Genomic DNA, 23,096 nt, shown 5'->3' on the forward strand with positions numbered 1-23,096 from the left:
TTCTCTAGTCTGACTATAAATTAGTGTCATCAAAATAAGCAACAACAAATGAGCCCAAGAATGGTCTAGGTACCTCTGCCATGGCACGCATTAATGCGCTAAGAGCATTGGATAGTCCAAAAGGCATGACCAGCCACTCATATAATCCATTTGGAGTCTTGAATTGTCTTCCATTCGTCTCCACTCCTCATTCTGATTTGATGGTACCCACTATGCAAATCAATCTTAGAGAACACCTTAAAATCAGCCAACATTCTCCATGAACTATTCTTCTTTGGTATAAGCAAAGCAGGTACAGCACATGGACTCTTTCATGAATCAGTCCCTATTCGATCAACTCTTCTACTTGACTTCTCATTTCAGCTCGTTCTATAGGTGGCATTATATAAGCTGTAAATTGGTAAAGATGCCCCCAAGTCAAATCAATAGCATGTTGGACTGTTCTCATTGGTGGCAATTCCCATGGCAACACTTCACTCACTAATTCTTGAAACTCTTTCAACAACTTTTCAATTTATGGAGGACATTCAGCCTTCTTTTGAAGTTGTTCACTTGCCACATTTGTTCTAATTAGTGCATACATAATCCCTGACTCCTTTCTTCCTCAAATCGGCGTGCCTTAAGGAGGCCATTAACCTTGCTAGCCTCAAAGGAATTAGAAGCATCATCCTTAAGAGGCTGCAATGTTATTTTTTTTTCCATCTTTCTGAAAAGTATATATGTTAGCTTTGGTGTAATAGAGCATGTCCTTGCCATACAACCATGATCTACCCAATAAAATGTGACATTCATCCATTGGTACAACATCACACCAAGCTTCATCTTCAAATATACAACCCCCAAGTAAATTTAACTAAACAATAAGAACCTATAGGTACCTCATTTCCCTTTTGGAACCAAGCAATAGTGTAGGGATTCGGGTTCTTCTTAGTAGACAATTTTAGCTTCTCCATAGCTACCCTAGATACCAAGCTCTCACTGCTGCTCCCATCAAGTATGACATTACATACCTTGCCACCACAATTAAATAAGTGTGGAAATTGTTATGTTGTTGCCGATCTTCAGCCTCTTTACCTTTTGGTGACATCACAATTCTTCATAATGGTCATTTTCCAACTCATTTTCTTCGTCATCGGTCTCCACCGTTAACTCTTCAATGTAGATAGGTGCATGAAGCATGTCCTTGTTCACCACATGTGAAATAATGAAGGTTGGAGTTGATGCCACCTTTAGAAGTACCCCCATCTGCATGGTTAGAGTTGTTGAACATTGCTGGTTCTTTCCCTTTTTCACCCTTACCAAGCCCAATAGGATTTTTAATGGCTGTCCAACCCATGGTGTTAACTCCTTTAGCAAGTATAACACCTGTTTGCTCACTCTGAGCACCCTTAACAGCACTTGTATTACATAATTGAAATGAGCCTTCATGATTAGGACAGGGCAGCCTTGCATCGTAACAAAATACTCGTCTCTTAGCCATTAGGCATATTGTCAGCATCTTCAAGACTAAACAGCCTCACTACACCAATCTCATCTCTGATAGATTGGTTAAGTACTATGAGATAACAAGTTGGCAGTTGTTCATAGATCTCATTAAGACCAACCTGAATACAGAGATTATTAAACTAGGATGTGTGTTCTTCTACCGCCATCCCCTTTTGCCTCAATGAATGGATCTCTAATACAACTCCATGGTATAATCAGCTGGTAGAAATTGCTTCATCATCTTTGCCTTCATAAGCTCCCATTTACTGATTTTTGCTTCCCTTGACAAGAACATTGCTCTTCCAGTCACTCCCACCATTGACGTGTCAAGGTAACACCCAAAAAAAGAAAGCTATGAAAACATGTCTACATTACAAGCTGGGATCTCAAGAACAACCCAGAAATTTTCTTCTAGATATGCACTGTTAAATTGCTCAAATTCTGGTAGAATCGAGACCCAGCTTGAAACAAGCTTTCCTACTAAGGCCACCATAGCTTCAATGCCTTTGGACTTGTCCTCGAACATCTGTTTGTTTCTTTCCTTCCATAAAGTCCAGCACACTGCAAAAGGGATTCCTTTAAACCTTGGCTAGGCTAAGAAACAAAGCATTCTTCCAACCCACTATGTTCAACCTCTCCTCCGATGTTAAAGTTATGGAAGGGATTCTCTTCCTCAACCCCAACTTCATCTCCAAGACTACCTTCTAGTATGTCTAAAGGTTCACGGTTACCTCTTGAAATCTCCACAAGGGCTTTTGCCCATTCCCGTTGTTACTGTTAGACAGTGTATGCCCTTAGCTCCAATCAGATTGATGTACTTGATGACATTTATTGTAAATGAATAAAAGTACATAATTGATTCATGTGTTTTGGTATGTTTCTGTGTAATAGCCTTAAACCGGACATTTATGAGACTCGTGTTAGTTTAGAATCTTTACAGTCGTTGGATAGATCTGGGGAGATTTATCCTGCCAAGGCTAACACTGGTGTGCCGCCAAGTTGGTTGGTGTGGCTTGTCTCAGCTGCCAGGGTGAGACCTAAGGTGCATGCAGTGTGGGTTTTCTTGAAACCCTGAATCGGACCAAAATTCCAGTATTGCCCTGGACCTTAGAGATAGATGGGCAAAACTGGAATGTTACACCTGACCCCTAAACTCGATTATGGTACTGCACTAGGTGTCAGATTGGGCTGTCTTTGATATGCCAATCAGTGAGATCCTTAGAGGGGGTCAAAACCTAGGTATGTTGGGATAGTCCGAAAATTCATCTGAGTGGGTGATCATAGTGACAGGATCCGCCCCTTTATCGAACAATGTGAATGATTGGGGATGCACTCTCTCTGATGGAAACCTAAATTGTCGGTAGTTGATTTCAAACGTTGAGATTTGTTTTTGCAAAATATATTTATATAGAGATATGCATATATATTATGGTCTCAAAATGTTTGCAAAAGGTTTTAATTCCCGGGATCCATGTGAGTAGAGAGTGCAGCACTGTACCTTTCAGTCGAGGGAGAGGTCATCTCTTGTCGAGCAGTGTTTGATCATTATGGGCTAAGAAGTTAAGTGTAAGACCATTGAGGGTAATACCTGATGGGCTAATCTTCATCTGCCCACAGTCCTTGGATTTTCATAAGGTGGTTGGACCCAATGACCATTTAGTGTAAATGTTGGGACCATTAAGAGCCCATGGTGATGGACTCAGGGGTTCACTGTCTCCTACAGTGAATTCGGCCAGGCCTTGTAACAAAGGTTGGGATGAACCCATGTGGCTGATGTGTAAATCGATGTAAGGGTCCCACGCCATACAAAGAGAGCCAACTGGGCAGCAGGTTAAAGGTGTAAGTGAGCACATAAGCTTAATGAGCCTAAAGCCCAATTCAAATTGGGCTTAAATTGGTTAATTAAAAGAAGGATAAGATAAGTCTTATCCATTTAACAGTCAAGATCCAAATATCAGATTTGGATCAAGAAACTCTCTCCTAATTAGATTAGGAGGCTGATCCAAAGAAGACTATAAATATGGGACAAATTCCTCAGTTTTAAGACACAACAATCTGTAGAATTCTCTCCCTATTCTTGCTATCCCTACCCAGTTCGATCTCCACCTGTGGAACTGATCAAGAAGAGTTCTTGATAGTGTTCCTTGGCTGAGGAAACAATCTGAAGTCGTGCTCACCAGCCCTTTACTCCATTATTGCTGAAGAGACATCCTGTTGATCCTGCTTCACTGCGCATTGGACTCGGATCAACTTGTCTCAGAAACTCAAGGTAATCCTATCAGTTCCTCTGACTTAGATCTTCCTATTGCCCTTCGTAAGTCTACTCGTTCTTGTACTATCAAATACCCCATTGCTGATTTTGTGTCTTACTCACAGTTGTCTCCTCGTTATTGTTCTTTTGTGTCTGCTCTATCTTCTGTGCATGTTCCTACCAGGTATACTGAGGCAGTATCTGACCCAAAATGGAAAGAGGCTATGGATGAAGAAATGAAAGCCTTAATGAAAGCAAGGACTTGGGAATTAGTGGATCTACCAGAAGAGAAAGGCACTGTTGGATGCAAGTGGGTGTTCACTGTGAAACACAGGGAGGATGGGTCCATTGAGAGGTACAAGGCTAGACTGGTAGCAAAAGGGTTTACTCAAAAAGAAGGGATTGACTACAAAGAAACTTTTGCTCCAGTGGCAAAACTCAACACAATCCGAGTTCTATTATCTTTAGCTGCAAATTTCTCAAGGGAGCTACATCAGTTGGACGTGAAGAATGCTTTCTTGAATGGCGACCTGCATGAAGAGGTGTTCATGGATCCACCACCAGGTTATGCCTTTGGCAAAAAGGTATGTAGACTGAGAAAGGCCCTTTACGGCCTTAAGCAGTCCCCTCGAGCTTGGTTTTAGAAGCTATGTGGAGTCATGAAGAAAGGGGGTTACACTCAAAGTGGAGCAAATCATACCCTATTCATAAGGAAGAGAAATGGCAAACTTACGACACTTATTGTCTATGTGGATGATATGGTAATTACAAGGAATGATCAGGAAGAGATTAAAAGACTAAAGGAGTTTTTGGTTGCTGAATGTGAGATCAAAGATCTGGGCCAACTGAGGTACTTTCTTGGGATTTAAGTTGCAAGATCCAAAGAGGGCATCTATATATGTCAGCGGAAATACATCCTTGATCTTCTTCAAGAGACAGGCATGATGGGGTGTAGGCCAGCCGATACTCCAATAGAACAGAACCATGGTCTACAGGTGTCAGTAGGAGAGGACTACCCTGATAAGGAAAGATACCAAAAGCTGGTGGGGAAGTTGATTTACCTGTCCCTTACTCGCCCTGACATTGCTTATGTTGTACATGTTGTCAGTCAGTTCATGCACACTCCTAAGATCCCTCACATGAAAGTTGTGGAAAGGATCCTCAGATATCTGAAGTCTTGCCCCGGGAAAGGGATTCTGTTCAGAAAAAACAATAAAATTGAAGTTGAAGGATATACTGATGCAGATTGGGTTGGCTCTGTTGGGGATAGGAAGTCTACCTCTGGGTACTGTACCTTTGTTGGAGGAAATTTAGTTACATGGAGGAGTAAAAAACAGAATGTGGTTGCAAGATCTAGTGCAGAGGCTGAGTACTGAGCTATGGCTCATGGTGTTGCTGAACTCTTATGGCTGAAGATCCTGCTTGGTGAACTTGGAATAAAGATTGAGTGCCCTCTCAGGTTGTACTGTGACAACAAGGCATCCATCAACATTGCAAATAACCCAGTGCAGCATGATAGAACAAAACATATTGAGATAGACCGTCACTTTGTTAGAGAAAGAATTGTCTCAGGAGAACTCTGCATTCCTTATACTCCCTCCGAGATGCAGATTGCAGATGTTCTGACTAAAGGGTTAGCTACAGTGAAATTCGTGGACTTACTTGGCAAGCTAAACATGATTGACATCCATGCTTAGCTTGAGGGGGAGTGTTGGTTCGGCTGTCTTAGTTTGTATGTTTACCTTTTGTTGGGTCTTAAGTCATTAGTTAGTGGGCCTTGTTACTGGGCCTAATCTTACTTAATGTTTATTTCGACTAGGTGTCCCATCACTAATCAGGGCAGTCTTGTCTATTCATGTAACATTATGTAATGCATTTATATATAATAGATTAGGGCTGGCCGAAGTGATTATTGCCGCCCATTTCATTTCTGTTCCTCTTCTTCTTCCTCTTCTACTCTCATTCGACAGCCCTAATATATATATATATATATATTATGTACATTTTATATATATTTTTAATATATGTCACATATTTTCTATGTATTATATATAAATATATATTCATTATATATATATATATATATATATAAATATATACTTATATCATATTTATAATTATCTATTTATAAATATATTATACATTTTTCAAATATTTATAATATATTATATATCATTTATTATTTATTATATAATATTATACATATATTTGTATAATATATATTATAAATATAAAAAACCAAAAAACCAAAGAACCGAACCAATCAAAAACCAAAACCGATGGACCGGTTAACCGGTGGTACTGGTTCGGTTTCGGTTTGGAGAATTGGAAAAACTGGTACCACCGGTTCGGTTTACAAAAAAGTGCCATGGTTCGATTAACTGAACCATGGACACCCCTACTAAAAACCCCTTTGTTGTCTAGGTTACAATAGACTAGGAAGATTTGGTGGAATGAACCAATGTCTACCAAAAAAGTTGAAAAAAGTGGCACCATAACAAGGTGTGAATCTACAATGAATGAAAAGGTGGCTAACCAATACCTACTCCAATCAATATATATGGGTGCAACTTGGGCAGGTTGGGTTGGGTTGAAGGTCAACCCAGCGGCCAAGCCCAACCCTAAAGGTGAAAACCTCAAGCTCATATTGGGCCCAACCCGAGGTTAAGCCCAAGTATATCAACCCAAGCTTAACCCAACACTACTTGAGTTGGACTTGGGCTCGGGCCTGGATGGACCAAGTTAGTCAAGCTTGGACAAGTTAGTTGAGTTTGAAAGGATTCGTTCATATAATTTTATATAGCCATCTTTTATTTGGTTTTATGGCCCAATTTAAGAGTATAGTTGATCGAAAATATGTACAAATTTCATTTACAAATGTACATATACATATGTGTATATAATTAGAAAATATATATATATATGATTTATACAAATATGTATGTATTTATTCGGGAAGCTCGAGTTGGGTTAAGCCCATGTTAGGTTGAGTGGGGCCCAAGTCAGCCTTCAGCTGCCCAAGCCCAACCTAATTTTAGGTCAAGCCCGAGTTTTCTGGCCCAGGCCCAACCTACAACTCAAAATCTCAAGCCTAACCCATGCAAAAACTCAAGATAGGTCGGGCCAAGCTCGGGTTGGGCCTACCCAAGTTGCACCCCTGTCTACATAAAGTGTGTGCATCATCAAGCACCATTACTTTATTCAAAAGGTGGTCAATGATAGGAATCCTGATCATATGTTGTCCTCACAAATAAAGTGACCTTGCAGGAGACCTTCATACAGCAAATCCAACACCAAGGGACTAGCTGGTTGCTAACACCCACAAGCACCCTATAGCAAGATAGAGTCCCCACCTCCCAATCATTCAATTACGTCTAAAGTTGAGATTCCAAACAATATAAGAATCCAATCCTAATTGTTGTTTCCAGCAATGTGAAATAGTGTTGGATAGACATCACATAAAGAACAGGTGAAGCACCACATATCCTTCAAAAAGTATATTTTATCCCTACTTCCAAGCTTCAGCCCAACATATTCTAAGATCTAGAAAATATTTAATTTCCCTAAACATAGAAAGAACTAAAAACATATGTTTTACTTAAAATTTTGTATTTTAGGCCAATACCTTGTATTATTTACATAGACATTTTGTGTTATACTATTATAGGGTCCCTCATTCTAAAAAAAAACATAGCACACATCAGCTGATTTTTTAGGGTATTTTCCAATTAATAATAATAGGAGTGCAAATCAGGATACAGTTAGCATTGGAGTTTAGACCAAATGGCCAATATCTTGTATTATTTACATACACATTTTTATTGTGGGGTACCCCATTCTACAAAAAACACAGAGCACATCAGCTGATTTTTTTTGTTATGTTCCAATTAATACCTTCTAATTAATAATAATAGGAATGAAAATCGGGATAAACTTAGGATTGGAGATCAAGAGATAACTCAATGTGAGTTTTTTCAGTACCTTGGTTCGATAATTCATAACAACGGAGAGATTGAGGAATAGATTGCAAATAAAATTAGATCAGTATGGGCAAAAATGGAAGGGTGGATCCAAAGTTTTATGTGATAGGCAATACCACTTAGATTAAAAGGAAAATTCTATAAAACAGTTGTAACGCCAGCTATACTGTATGGGTAGAGTATTGAGCAGTCAACAACATTTCCAAAAAATGAGCTTGGCAGGAATGTGTATGCTGAAATGGATGAGAAGAAAAACTAAAAGGATAGGATCAGAAATGAAGTCATTCAAAGGAACCTAGGAGTAACTCCAACAGGTGGTAAAATTAGAGAAAGTAGAAAAGCTAAGCGTAGACCATAAAGGACATGGGTTGAAGTAGTAGAAAATGTTTAAAGCACCGATAATTTAACAATGGATAATGGTGTTTTGAATGTTGCTACAGTAACCCGAACCAGGAAGAGAAGGAAGAAGAAGAGGAAGAAGAAGGAAAAGAGGGGTCTGTCAAAATCTGATGGTATTCCCATTCAGTCGACCCCCTTAATAGTTATTAGATTCTAATGACATTTACAAAGACTAAACTGCCCTTACTTAAGTGTGGGGCAGAGTATCTCTAATAAAACTGCCATATAAACAAACCACTTAACAAACATAAGATGACTAAGCTACCCCTATTCGGCTCACTTTAACACTCCCCCTCAAGCTGGAGAATATATGTCATATAATCCCAGCTTGTTAAATAGATAGTTCACTTTCCCTAAGCTTAGAGCTTTTGTAAACAAATCTGCCCACTAATCATTCGAGCCCACATGTTCTGTGTTTATCTCTCCAGCAAGAACCTTCTCCCTCACAAAGTGGCAATCAACCTATATGTGCTTTGTTCTCTCATGAAAGACAAGATTGGATGAGATATGGAGTGCAGCTTGATTGTCACAGTACAATCTCATAGGTTTATCCATGTGAAACCCAATTTCTTGTAGGAGATTCCTCAACCACACTAATTCACAGGTAGTGTGTGCCATGGCCCTATACTCGGCTTCAACACTGCTTCTGGCCACAACCGTCTGCTTTTTACTCTTCCATGTCACAAGATTTCCTCCAAGAAATGTTCAATAGCCTATAGTAGATCTTCTGTCATTCACTGAGCCTGCCCAATCTGCATCTATATACCCAACTACTTCAAGTTTTCCTCCTGGTTTATACAATAGTCCATGGCCTGGAGCTCCTTTCAGATATCTTGCAATTCTAAGAACTGCATCCTAGTGAGGTATACGAGGGTTCTGCATGAATTGGCTCACCACACTGGCTGCAAAGAAGATGTCAGGTCTCATGATAGTCAGATAGTTCAGTTTCCCCACTAGTCATCTATACCTTCCGGGATCTTCAAATACTTCTCCTGTATCACTGCTCAACTTAACATTTGGTTCCATAGGGGTCTCGGCCGGTTTTGTACCTAACAGTCATGTTTCTTCCAATAGATCAATAACATATTTTCTTTGGCACAGATTTACACCTTGCTTTGATCTGGCAACTTCTATTCCCAAGAAATACTTTAATGTTCCATAGTCTTTTGTTTGAAAATGATTTTGCAGAAATACCTTTAGTTTGCCAATTCCCAATTTATCACGGCCAGTAATGACAATATCATCCACATAGACCACTAATAAGATCTTCCCAGCTTTTGAGTCATAGCTGAAACTGAGTGATCAACCTGGCATTGCTTCATTCCAAAACTCTTCACCACTTCGCTGAACTTCCTGAACCAAGCACGTGGCGATTGCTTCAACCCATAAATTGCCTTCTTCAGTCTGCACACCTTACCATCCTCCCCCTGAGCAACAAACCCAGGTGGTTGCTCCATATATACCTCCTCCACCAGATCACCATGGAGGAAGGCATTTTTTATGTCAAGCTGAAACACAGGCCAATCATACATAACTGCCAGGGAAATTAGTACACGAACAGAGCCAATCTTAGCCACCGGAGATAATGTCTCCATGTAGTCCACTCCATACAACTGTGAGTAACCTTTAGCAACAAGTCTGGCCTTCAGACGCTCTACACTACCATCTAGCAAGTGTTTCACAGTATACACCCATTTACAACCCACAACATGCTTACCAGGTGGGAGAGTAGTAAGTTTCCACGTTTGAGTATATTGAAGAGCAGAAAGTTCCTCCTCCATTGCCTGCCGCCACCTAGGTGAAATAAGAGCTTCTTGAACATTGTTAGGTATGGAAATAGAGGACAAAAGTGAAACAAAGTGGCGATGTGAGGTAAAAAGACGAGATAAATAAACAAAATTGGAAATGGGATAGAGGGTATAACTGTGTTTACCTTTCCGTAAGGCAATGGGTGGGTCAAGGTCTGAAGGTTGAGCAATAGGAGCCATGAGAGGATCCGTAGATGAGGTAGAAGCTGAAGGAGGGGCCGATGTCATTCGACATGTATACACTTTCCGGATCGGTGGTCGTTCAGTGGTGATCTGCAATGGATGAGGTAATGAGTCTACTCCAACAACAACATCTGGAACTGGACCACTGACAGGAAGAGGAAGAAGTAAGGGTGGAGACGAAGGTGCTTCAGGTCTTGAGAAGAAGGGGACAGACTCAAAAAATGTGACATCAGGGCAGATATAGCACTTTCGAGTAATGGGATTATAACACTTGTACCCTTTTTTAGTCTAAGAGTAGCCAAGGAAGACACATTTAATTGAGCATGCATCTAGCTTGTCTATTCGAGGACTTAGATTATGGACAAAGCACACATAACCAAAGACACGAGGAGTTAATGGAAATAGAGATAAAGTGGGAACAAGATAGAGAAGGGGGACCAACCATGAAGAATGAAAGAGGGCATCCGATTAATGAGAAAACATGCAGTGAGTACAGCATCACTCCAAAACCGTTTAGGAACATTCATGTGATGAAGAATAGACCGAGCAGTTTCAAGAAGTTGACGGTTCTTCCGTTCATCTACCCCATTTTGTTGAGGAGTGAATGCACATGAGGTCTGATGAATAATGCCATGTTGTTCTAAATACTGTTGAAATGAAGTAAGAAAGTATTTCAGCATAGAATTTTTGAAAAATGGAAAATAATTCACTTCCTTCTTTCATTAAGTAAATCCATGTCATTCTTGAACAATTATCAATAAATGAGACAAAATACTTGTACCCATTATAAGACTCTATTTTGATTAGACCCCAATCATCTAAATGAACCAAAGAAAAAGGACTCAACATACGACTCTCAACTCTTGGACTGAAGAACACACAATGATGTTTCCCAAACTGACATGACTCACATTGCAAAACTGACAAATGACTCAAAGACGGAACCAATATCTTGAGAGCCTTGAGAGATGGATGTCCTAGTCGACAATGCCATTGTAGAGGAGTAAGTGAAGTCTGAAGAGAAATTGAAGATCCACCACCGTCAAGATAATACAATCCACCAGCTTCATGCCCCCCACCAATCTTCTTCCCCGTCGTGAGATCCTGAAAAACGCAAGTGGAAGGAAAGAAGGTAACAGAACAGTTAAGAGCTTTGGTTATTTTACTAATAGACATAAGATTGAATGGAAACTTAGGTACATATAAAACAGATGATAAGGACAGAGAAGCCATCTCAACATTATCAACACCACAGATAGGAGATGAGGACCCATTGGCGAGTGTAACAGTTTGTGATGTGGAGGTTTCAGAGAGAGAAGAGAACACACCTGGAGTCCCAGTCATGTGATCAAAGGCTCTAGAGTCAATAATCGAGGGAGAGGTTTTAGATGACATGCAAGCAATACCTGAGTGGGCAAGTGTGACAGTGGTATGTTGTGAAGTGGTTTGCAGGAATCGTTCATACTCATCACGCGGTACAGTCACCATCTCCCTCCCAGAAGTAGATGTAGATGTGGAAGGAGTTTGGTCTGCCTGTTTACTGTCACTGATATCGACCTCACCTGCTACAGCATGATTAGCCCATTTAGAGGGAGGGCCATGTAGGTCATAACAGAAATTCACTGTGTGTCCTTTCCTGCCACAATGAGTACACTTCCTTGCAGAGTTATTCTTCTCTCTGCCACAGCCTCCCCCTAAGTCATGACCACCCTGACCAATCATGGAACTGCCACGGCCTCCTCGAGAGGTATGTCCTCCCCCTCTTGTACTGTGTCCACCTCCTCTAGCTGTCACAGGTGCTAATCTATCAAACTGTGTGGGATTCTCTGTCTGTCCCAAAGAAATTCTACGATGTCGTGAGAATACTTCCTTAAGTGTAGGAAGGGTAGAGCTCCCTAATATTTGGGCTCTAACTGGTTCATACTCCGATTTCAGCCCCACCAAGAATCTTGTAACATCTAGTTGTTCCCTTTGTTGTTGCTGAACTTTAATATCTGGAGTGAGGGGATGATAGACATTGAGTTCATTCCTTGTATTCTTCATGCAGGCATAGTACTCTTCTAGTGTTTTGTTTCTTGTTGCAAATCAAAGTACTCCTGATAAAGTTGATATACTCTTGTTGTATTATCTTGTCCAGAATACAACTTCTTAGCATGTTCCCATATATCCTTAGTTGTATCAAGAAACATGAAGTTGGCACTAATTTTGGGTTTCATACTATTCCATAGCCAAGTCATGATTTGAGCATCTTGTTGTTCCCAATCATCAAACCTTGGAAAATCAGCCGGTGGTTTATCATCTTTAACGTGCTTCACTTTCCTCTTTGCCTTGAGGAAAACTTCCACTGATTTAACCAATGGAACATAGTTCTCCCCATTCAGTTTAATTGAAGTCATCTGTACACCTAGGTAGTCAGGGGAAACCACCACACTAGGTTTCTGATCATTATACCCATCTCCTATTGCTGCCATTGTACTCTTTCACAGTTGCCTCTAACCTGAATTCTCAGTTACAAGCTTACTACTATTATTCAAAGTTTGATGTTCCAGCACCTATAGCAGCCCCTAAACACAACAGTGGGTACACACGCCTTGTTCTTATTCACACTACTACTGATTTCACAACACCACGAACCACATAAGCATCAATTTAACACTCACTAATCACATGTAAGCCCTCTTACAACCACTCAATAAAGATTGTGCACCACAAGCACCACAACATAGTCAAACCTATTACACCCAGTTCAGACTAGTTTAACCCTTTTAAGAGGGCATTGCACAACTACAAAGAGCTCGGCTAGGTCACTGCATTACACCTTACACCACTCGGCCACTTACAGCATCCCTAACACCACTCAACAACTTACAACAGCCCCTACACCATTTGGCTACTGTACACACAGCCCGTTCTAGGGCAACAATGAACCTAGTTCTCTAGGTTCTGATCAGTACTAACAGATTCTTGAAGGGTTTCTACCCAGAAATACCAGCAACACAAGAAGAAGAGATAATTGACCTTCCTTTGAGAGTCTCAACCAACCATTCATTGCTGAAGTCACTTTTCTTGATGAAGAAGATTATGAGCAGCAGAGAGAGACGAGCTGTGATGTTTCAGACCTAGGGCGAATCAGTTCTCTCCATTGACTGACCAGAAACGAAGGAAGAAGGGTCACGAACACTGCTGAGATGCTTTATAAACTGAAGTAGGTCAAGAACCTGCCTCTGATACCATGTTTCGAATGATGCTACAGTAACCCGAACCAGGAAGAGAAGGAAGAAGAAGAGGAAGAAGAAGATGAAGAAGAAGAGAAGAAGAAGGAAAAGAGGGGTCTGTCGAAATCTGATGGTATTCCCATTCAGTCGACCCCCTTAATAGTTATTAGATTCTAATGGCATTTACAAAGACTAAGCTGCCCTTACTTAAGTGTGGGGCAGAGTGTCTCTAATAAAACTGCCACATAAGCAAACCGCTTAACAAACATAAGATGACTAAACTACACCTATTCGGCTCACTTTAACAAATGGAATTAAACAGAACAGAAAGATGAAGCAAGATTCATCTAGCTGACCCCATATATTGAGAATTGTTACAGCCAGAGGTGCAACTGGGGCGGGGTTGGGTTAGATTGAGGGTCAACCTAGGCCCAACCCTAAGATGTAAACTCCGGGCTTGGGCTTGGCCCAACCTGAGATCCTGAGATCAAGCCCAAGTTTACCAACCCAGGCACAACCCAAGCTTAACACAAAAAGCACAGGCTGGGCTTGGGCTCAAGTTCAGTCAAGTTGGGCCTAAGTGCATTGATTGGGTTTAAAAAGAACTTATGATTATATTTTTGTACAATCATCTTTTATTGGACTTTAGAGCCCAACTTAGAAGTAGAATAGATTATACATACATACATATATATATATATTATTTTCTTAAAAAATCTGTATGTACATATTTTATACATATAGACGTATATACACTTAGAAAATATATTTTATATAAATAAAATGCATACATGTATGAATTTGTTTGGGTGGGGTAACAGCCAAAACACAAGGCATAAGAAAGAATGACACCAGGAAAAAGAATACCTCTGTCTTTTAGAACAGATACTGCAACTCTCAATAGTGTTACCTCTCCTGCCACCAGATGGTGATGAAGAAACAATATCAGCAGTAAAACTACAGATCTCTTTGCTTGCTGCCGCCACAGAAGCATCAGAATCCATACCCATTGCATTTCTTTTAACAGCTCCAGATTTTTCATCCATTCCAATATCAGCATCAGCAGAAAGTAATCTTCCCTCAGAAGTAGATTCAATTGACTCTGGTGTTTGCAAGTCTTCCCTTGCTGGGCAATCCTTTTTAGCATCATCAACAGTTTCTTTGCCAATTATTCCATTTGGGGATGAGTGCAAAGAGATATGACTATACTTGGATACTGCTAAACCATCTCCATTTTCAGAATCCTGTTCGTCATCAGGATAAATCTTATGCTTCTGGATAAAGGATGACAATTCTCCTGAGTTGGATCCTTCTGTAGATCTTTCACCCCCTCCTGCCATATCTTGTTTTCTTTGTTCCTCTCCCTTTAGCTCAGTGCACTCTTCTGCACCCTCCTTACCTTCTATTGAATCCCTAGTTCCGATATTATTGCCATTTCCTTGAGACAAGCAGAGAAAAAAAAAAGTATCTAAGCCAAGCAGAGAAAAAAAGTATTTAACCATTTTAAGACAATGCAACTGTTATTATCAGTTTTGCGAGGGCATACTTGAACATGGAACCTAAATCACAATGGTTGGCTATACACGATACTTTTAAGACAGACAGTAAGAGACCATGCATCAAAGCCATAAGAAAATCAACATCAAATTCCTCTTTTACCATTGCAAAGAAAGCATGGTGATTCAATGGCCTGTTTTCTTTTTTTGTTTTTTCTATATGGTCACAAGGTACCCAGAATGAGAGCACATTACCTTTATAACTTTATTGGAGGTTTTATAATGATAAACCAGACAAAATAATTAACCATGAAAGAGTTAAGAGAAACATGTAGTTAAAACAAAAGAGGTATAGAAGAAATGTCACTTACTTAATTCTTTGGCCAAGCTAGACTGAGAGCTGATTAGTGCCCTGTAACTATGGGCATCTAATCTCTTCTTTCTCAGACCCACATGTGTCAGCTCCTCACTTCTACTACTTTGTTCTCTGACATCAAATAACAGTTTCTTCCCACATCTATCTCCTTTCTTTTCTCTTTTGGTATCCAATGTACTGAAACCGTTTCTAGTCTTCTTCGACTCTGAAGAACTCAAAGAGCACTGCTTCTCATTCGCATCAGACTTTCTTAAAGGACCCGGCATTTTTTTCTTCTCAACTCTCTCAGCCCTCCTCTTAACTGGAGCAGTTGGCAGAATTTGTTTCTCAAGTCCTTCAGACTTCTGTGTGATTGCAGAGCTCAACACTGTCTTCTTCTTTGAAGGTAACTGTTTGGTTAACCTTCTTAAAGCAGAAGTATCTGTTGTTGCAAAATCTGAGATAATTGAAGCACCAATGTCACCTCTACCGGAGTGGTTGTTATCACAACCCTTAATTTTTTTATGAGGTTGAATATCATTTACCATCTCTCAACTGTAAAATCACCCGAAAAATGCAAATTAAAAGACAGAAGCCAATAGAATTTTATTATATGAGCTAGTCAGGAGAGGAAACACCAATGCAATAAAAAAGGATATGAGCTTGTAAATCAATAACAAAGATCACGTTTCCTCACTGAACTGAGTAAAGTAAAAGTTCAATGCAGCCATCCTTGTGCAATTAAAAGCATGCTAATGTTTTTTATTGGATAGTCTTAACAAAAAAAAAAGGCATTCTATATTTTATGAAAAAAGGATTAGAAATTCCTTCAAGTCATGCAAATTTGTTATGGGTTCCCAGCATATGCTAGTTTAGGTTCAGCTTACTCTCCTCACTTGAACATATGGGCACAGCGATGTCAAACACTCCCATGTTAATTAAATAATATTTTCTTTGTTTTGGAAAAAATAAAATTTCCAACTCTCCATGATCCTATCATAAAATATCCTTGTCATGAAACAAAACCAAACCAATAAAATCTGAAGGAGATGATAAGAATAATTGACACTTCCATTTTCCTTATGCATTGCTAGTAATTCACCCAGAAAAACCTAGCCACTTGAGAGGTGTTATTCTTAAAGCCAAGAGAATCTACAATAAGAATATTGAACCAAAAATTCAGAAGTCCAAGTTTGAAAATTCCCTGCTTCTACACTCCCATTAATTGTAACTAAAGAAAAATAAAGAGAAGGAAAAGGAATAGAAAAATAGGTTCAGTCTAGTGGGACAGACAACCTAAGCAGGCCTCATCAAGAGTCAAAATCCTCCATTAGAATGAGAGAAAGTAGACTAAGATGGTTTGTCACTTAAATAGAAGACCATTTACAACACCTGTAAGAAGAAGCAACCTGTTGATGGCTAGAAGGGATAGGGACAGACCAAAAAAAGGACATAGGTTGTAGTAAGAAATGACTTAAATGCTAAAAATTTAACAATAGATATGGCACTAAATAGAACGGAATGGCCAAACAGGATTCATGTAGCTAACCCATATAGTTGGGATAAAGCTTAGATGATGATGAGCATACAGTGAAGGCAGCCCTAGTGTCCACATCAATATATAATCCTTACAAAATAAAAACCAACCAAAACCCAGATCTAAGCAAATATACCTTTCTGAATAACCTTCTCATTCTAACCTAAATGAATGTTATATGTCAAGTTGACCAATTGAATATTTTCAAATCTACAAATGTATCATTCCACTTCCCTCTGAAATGTCCTTGCCCTAAAGGTCAGAGTGTAATTTCTTTTACTCCATCACAACCCCAGGTCTCAGGTCACAAGTAGAACTGTTCATGGGCAGCCTGTCACACTCAGGCTTCAGGTTGGGCCCATTCAAATTTTGGCAAAAGCTCAGCCTGAGCCCAGCCCATGAACAGGTCTAGTCACAAGTAATCTATATATGACCAAGAAATCTAAACTAAGCCCAGACCTCCTGAAAGCAAAAAATGTGCAAACAATCTGAGAGCACGGCATCCAGCTTTACAGGAGATGTTCTCGATGTGTGGCTGGATATCATGCTCTGAAAGTGTTTGCACGTTTTTTGCTTTCAGGAGATCCAGGCTCACCTAAACTAGTTTGTCCATTGCTGGTCATCCCTTGTCCATGGACATCAGCTGCATCGTGCCATTATCTCTATAAGAAAATACTTTTTTAAACTGATCAAAAAGAGAAAGTCCTTTTTAGAAGTAAAATAAAATGTATTAAAACAAAATTGAACATACAAGAAAGGTGACCAAAATTCACCCAAGAGAAGATATAAATCCACCATCCACCCAACCACCACCCAACACCAAGTCCTCTACATCAAAACCTCCTAACTAACCCAAGAATACATATACCAAACCAAATGACAGAATCCAACAACTTCTACACGAAGACTCCAGCATATAATCATAATAAAATTCTACTCGATTACTCAGCCTCTCTAATGGCTTGGACAGGCACTTTCTTGCTTATCTTAGAACATTTCCTTTTTTTTCACTTTTTTTGTTAGGTCCAATCCCAAATAAACCCCCTTTCAATCTAGGAAAAAAAAAAAAAAAACTTTCAAAACCTGAACAGTCTGATGGTTCTTCTGGTTTCTGAAACGTCATACTGCACTAGGAACCTTCTTAACTTCATGTCCTTGGAACCCACATTTATCCTCTCTAACTCCAAACTTATCAAATGTCTTATTTGCAACCACCCCGTTATTCCCTTTATCAGCCTCCTCTACATCTCCAAATGACCTCCATCTAACTTGATCATCCTCCAATCATAAATTAACACCAAATGACAATGATCTCTGCAAGAAACTCCTTGATCATGGAAGATATAGACAAATTCCTTTAATTTAGGTTAGAAGAGGCATGCTTCAAAGTTTAAATGAATGACATCATCAACTATCCTAACCTTGTTGATAATGTTAGTGACGTTCAACCACACATTCATGATTCAGCAGTTCGCTGGAGTGAGTTGGGGTCCCCATGACTATGTAAGGATGTAAATGGTATCCGATTGTCCAAATTCTAATTTGATCCCATTAAGGGTGACCCAAATTTGATCTATTAATAATTGGACCAAATATGGATTCACCCCTATCCGATCCAGTATAATCTGATTCGATTCAATTTAAATGCACATGCTCATATATACTTAAAATCTATACTTATCTATTAGTATAGTTGACTTGGGTATTATGCCTTTACCAAATTTGCATAGGTTCAATTTTCAGCAGCAAGTTCCAGTTTCAAAAGTCTTTGCACAGACAAAAGGAGGCTTATATGGTATTGGGCCTAATAAACTCGTTTAAAAACAAAAATGATCAGAGGAAAGGCGACTAGAAGATTGTTCTCAAAAAGCTGATATGAAGAGTTTTTGAGTGGGAGTGGGCAGTAGGGATGGGTTTCTGGAGGGTGTCGATATTGGTTTGTAGGGTCTGGGTTTTGCCTTAGTGTTGCAGTGTGGTTTTTTCTTTTAGCTGGGTCGAAAGGGTTATTCTTTGTTTGGGATGGTTTTCTATTTTGGGGATTGGGGTTTATTTGCTTGGTTCTTTGGGTTTTGCTTCCTCTCGGTGATTGTTTATCACCTTCCTTGTAATTGCTTTTTTTATTTAATAAAATTCATTTTATTTTATCTTCAAAAAAAAGTTTCACATAAATAGTTTTCAATTAATTTTGTTCATAAAATATAATATCAAAGCAATTTTTAATTCATTTTTTTACTATACTATATTTTGATCAGTCTTAGTTTGATTTATTTAAAAAATTCAATATCCAATTGCAATCCGAATTTGACTCAAATCTGACATAAATCCAATGGATAAAATTCGATTATAAACAAATCAACTTTGGATCTACCTATACCCTATCCAACTCAATCCATTTTCATCCCTAGGCTATGTTCAACTTCAATAACACTAGAACTTGGCTCAGTGCCCCGAAGATTTGGCTCAAAAGTTGGCAACAAATTGTTGGAATTCCTATCTATTCCCTCCATGGTCTTCTAAGATTTCTTGATGTTTCCTCCATTCTAATGCAAGCAAGTCAACACATCAATACTCCAGCTTAGCCTCCATGATTTCTTATATCCCAAGGGCCCAAAAAACCTATCTTACCAATTTTGTAGTTGCAACAAAGAAAAAAAATGTAATTGTAAATGCTACAATATTTGAAGATAAAATAGTTTTAATTATACTTGTTTTAGGTGAGAAAATAATTAACATAGTGCTGATGCACCTCAAGTGAATTTAGACGGAAACATTAAAAAACAATTTTTGGGAAAACTTAGAAAGATTAATCCAAAAAATTCCAAATGAAGAGAAGATTTTTATAGCAAAATTCCTAAATGGGCATGTGGGGAAAAGAAGTGTAGGATATGATATGGTACATGGAGGATTTGGATCTAGGAGAGGAATGAAACAATACATACAACCTTAGATTTTGTAGTAGTTTATGGTATGGAAATTCTAAACATATTTTTTAAAAAGAATGATGAAAACTAAAACTTAATAACATTTAAAAGTTGAAAAAACATAAGTCAAATAGATTTTTCCCTTACTAGGAGAACAAAATAAATTATGTGTAAAGATTGCAAAATTATTCCAGGGGTAAGCTTAACCGCGCGATCTAGATTAGTGGTAGTAGAATTGTGAATTAGAAAATAGAACAGAAATAGGAAAGAAAATAAGTGTCCTGGAATTAGGTGGGAAAACATAAAAGGAAGAAAACTAGCTCAATTTAGAGATGAGTTGAAAGCAGAAGGAAAATGGAATTTAAATGAAAAGACTAATGGCATGTGCCTTGAAATGGAAAACTACATAAAGTAGCAAAGGACGTTGTAAAAGAATCAAAAGGGAAAAGAAAAGGTGCTAAAGAAACTTAATGGTGGAATGAAGAGATTCAAAAAAAATGAGCATGTTACAATGAATAGAAAAAGAATAAAAATGAAAAAAAAAACTGAGAAAAATATAAATCCATAAGAAAGGAAGTTAAAAATAAGGTGAAATTAAATTTAGGTCATATGATGAGCTTTATCATAAATTAAGCATTAAAGAAGGAGAAAATTAATTTATAAAATAGCAAAGATAAGAGAAAGGAAAGGCAAGTATTTAAACCAAGTTAGATGCATTAAAGACAAAAAGTCTTGATAAAGATGAGTAAATCAAGCAAAAAACTGGAAAAAACTATTTTAAAAAATTATTAAATGAACATGCAAAGGATGTGATAATGGAGAAGAAATTAGTAATCTTAATAGTGTTAAAAATAGCATATACCTTCCTAAAATTATAACTGTTGAAGTGAAACACTAAATAAAATGAAGGGAAAGGTGTTAGGACCATTTAGGACTCCAATAGAAGTGTGAAAATGTATGAGAGAGGTGGCCTTATTGTAACTAGATAAGCTATTTAATAAGATAATGAAAGGAAAAAAAAAAGCATGTCTAATGATTAGAGAAAGAGTACTATGGTGTGTAAATTTAAGAAAACTAGTAATATACAAGGTTGTAATAACTATCAAAGAATTAAACTCATGGACCACACACTATGAAACTATGAAAAGAACAATTGAGAAAAGATTATGCCATAAAAAAAGTATATTTTTTGATAAATGATTAAGATTTTATTAAGAAAAGAGCTGGAGATACAAACTTCCCATGAAGAGGCGCGAGTTGTGTCCTCTCCCAACAACAAGAAGAAACAGAAAAACAAATTCAGACTACAAATGAGACCAATACAATTGTTCCTTGTTTGCCCCTTGCTTTGCTAGACAATCAACCAAAGCATTTGCAGATCCCCCCACCCATTTAATATTAACAGCCAAGCTCCTTATCAGCCACTTAAATTTTTTAATTTCATTCTTAAAGCTCCACAAGATAGACTTAGGGTTTTGTAGCCAGCTCATTACGACCTTGGAATCCCCTTTTACTAGTAGTCATTGCACACCTAGCTGAATTGCAAGTTGTACACCCTGGATGGCAGCTAGCAATTCTGGCCTAGTAGAGTTCCCAATCCCTAGGGGACCCGAGTAAAGGAGGACCACATTTCCAAATTCATTCCTCAGCACCCCTCCCATTCTAGAGGGGTCTGGATTACCTTGACTGCTACAATCAAAATTCAGCTTAAAAAAACCTTCAGGAGGGGGTTCCCAACTCATACCAATTTTAGTCTTTAAAGAGGAGCAGCTTGCTACTTCTGACCAATTCCTTCATATATCATTAAAGGAGAATTGGTGGAATGTAACCAGGGATTTTAGCCACCATATCACCCTATCCAAAATGCACTCCTTCAATTCTTGTATTCTCCTCTCCTTCTCCTAAAAGATTCTAGCATTTCTTTCTTCCCACGTTGTCCATATCAACGCAGCTCTAGCACACCTCCACATGATTCTTCCTCTTTTTTGATGCTATGGGAAGCTAAAAGGAGCAAGATATTAGTATGTGGTAACAATCCTTGCCATGAGGTCTTCAAAGCATACACCAATTAGGTGATGTCCAAAGGAAAGGTCTTCTCTTTTGAAGAATACCCAAGGTGTTTATTTTCCCATAATACACTTCCCAACAAAAAGCCAAAATACCAGGGGAATAGGCTTGCACCAAATTTCCTTAACAGGGAAGGATTGGAAGGGAACTGAAAAAGGGACCTGAAAAAAGAAGCACACGAAAAAGACCTAGTCGGTCGGGATGTCCAAACACGTTTATCTAGTTCAAAAGGGTCCAAGCAAACTTTGTCAATGAGGCTTAACAGACTAGGTAGGCAATCAATTTTCTCCTTCCTTAAGCCTCTAAAAACACAAAATCCCAGTTATGTGCCAACAAATTTTCCAGGGGGAGACAAATTTAGAAACAGGGTTTTTTTATACTAAGACACAGAGAATAAAGAGGGGAGGAGGTCCTTGAAGGAGACTCTCTTACCTAAGTATCCTTCCAAAAAAGAAAGGAGTTACCATCACAAACATCAAACCTGACAAACCTGAGAATGTAGCTCGCTGAGATACTCCAAGTCTCCAACATCCCATCCATTTTCTAAATGACCATGAATACTTCCTACCACCTCATGCCATAATCTCTTTCTCTAGGAGCCATCTCCACAACCACTTCCCTAGTAGTGTTGTCTTCTTTTGAATCAAGTTTCCTAAACCCAACCCCCCTCCTCTTTGTTCCAACAGACCACTTTCCACTTTATCAAATGATCCTTCCTACTTTCCCCCGGTTCCCATAAAAAGTCCCTTATCAATTTCTCCAGTTTGTTGGCTTCCCTAGGTAGAATTCTAAACATGGACAGAAAGTAGGTTGGTAGATTAGCAAGTGTGGCTCTTATCAAAGTTACTTTACCCCCCAAAGAGATGTAATTCTTCTTCCATGCGAGTTACTCTACCCTCCATAAGATTCAAATGATAATAATAACTCTCTCAAGTTAAAACTCTTGGGGTTCACAATCCTAAATCATATGATTTTGACAACCATGGTTTCCAATCTTTTCACCTCAACTTTTCTCATTCAAATAACTCTAATTAATAGAAGAACAGGTGTAGGGTACATTTATCATTCATTAGTTGTTTACTCCATATATACCCAAAGAAGTGGTAGTTCATCCAAACAACAATCAAAACCTACTCAAAATTTGTGTTCTCCCTTCCCTGCTGACAGCTGAAAAATTATTCATTGTTTGGTGCTACAACATTGTACACGTCTAAAAATATCTAGCTCTTATTGCCAAAGATCTCTATTACTCTATCTTTAGATATTCCAATTCTTTGAGTATCCCTTCTATTTTTTCTTCTATTTAATAGCAATTCTGACGTGGAAAGACGCCTAACGATAAAAGATCCCAGTCAGCGCTATAAGACAAAACCGGACGACAATAACACTCATGAATCGC

At 38.6% G+C, this 23,096-nt stretch overlaps 1 protein-coding gene across 1 annotated transcript in view; it reads right to left on the bottom strand.

The window, feature by feature from the left end:
- Window positions 1-15,882, bottom strand: part of LOC148868999 (uncharacterized) — a 40,867-nt gene extending 24,985 nt beyond the window's left edge. The window contains exons 1-2 of the mRNA XM_088967603.1: window positions 15,189-15,882; window positions 14,189-14,759 (exon numbers count right to left, since the gene is read on the bottom strand). Coding sequence (XP_088823729.1) covers window positions 14,189-14,759; window positions 15,189-15,720 — 1,103 coding nt within the window. The 5' untranslated portion in view covers window positions 15,721-15,882. The remainder of the gene's footprint in view (window positions 1-14,188; window positions 14,760-15,188) is intronic.
- Window positions 15,883-23,096: the final 7,214 nt, after the last annotated feature.

Source organism: Nelumbo lutea, chromosome 2 (genome assembly GCF_056320005.1).
Source record: "Nelumbo lutea isolate HS-2025 chromosome 2, American lotus-T2T, whole genome shotgun sequence".
In the NCBI taxonomy this organism is placed as follows: Eukaryota; Viridiplantae; Streptophyta; class Magnoliopsida; order Proteales; family Nelumbonaceae; genus Nelumbo; species Nelumbo lutea.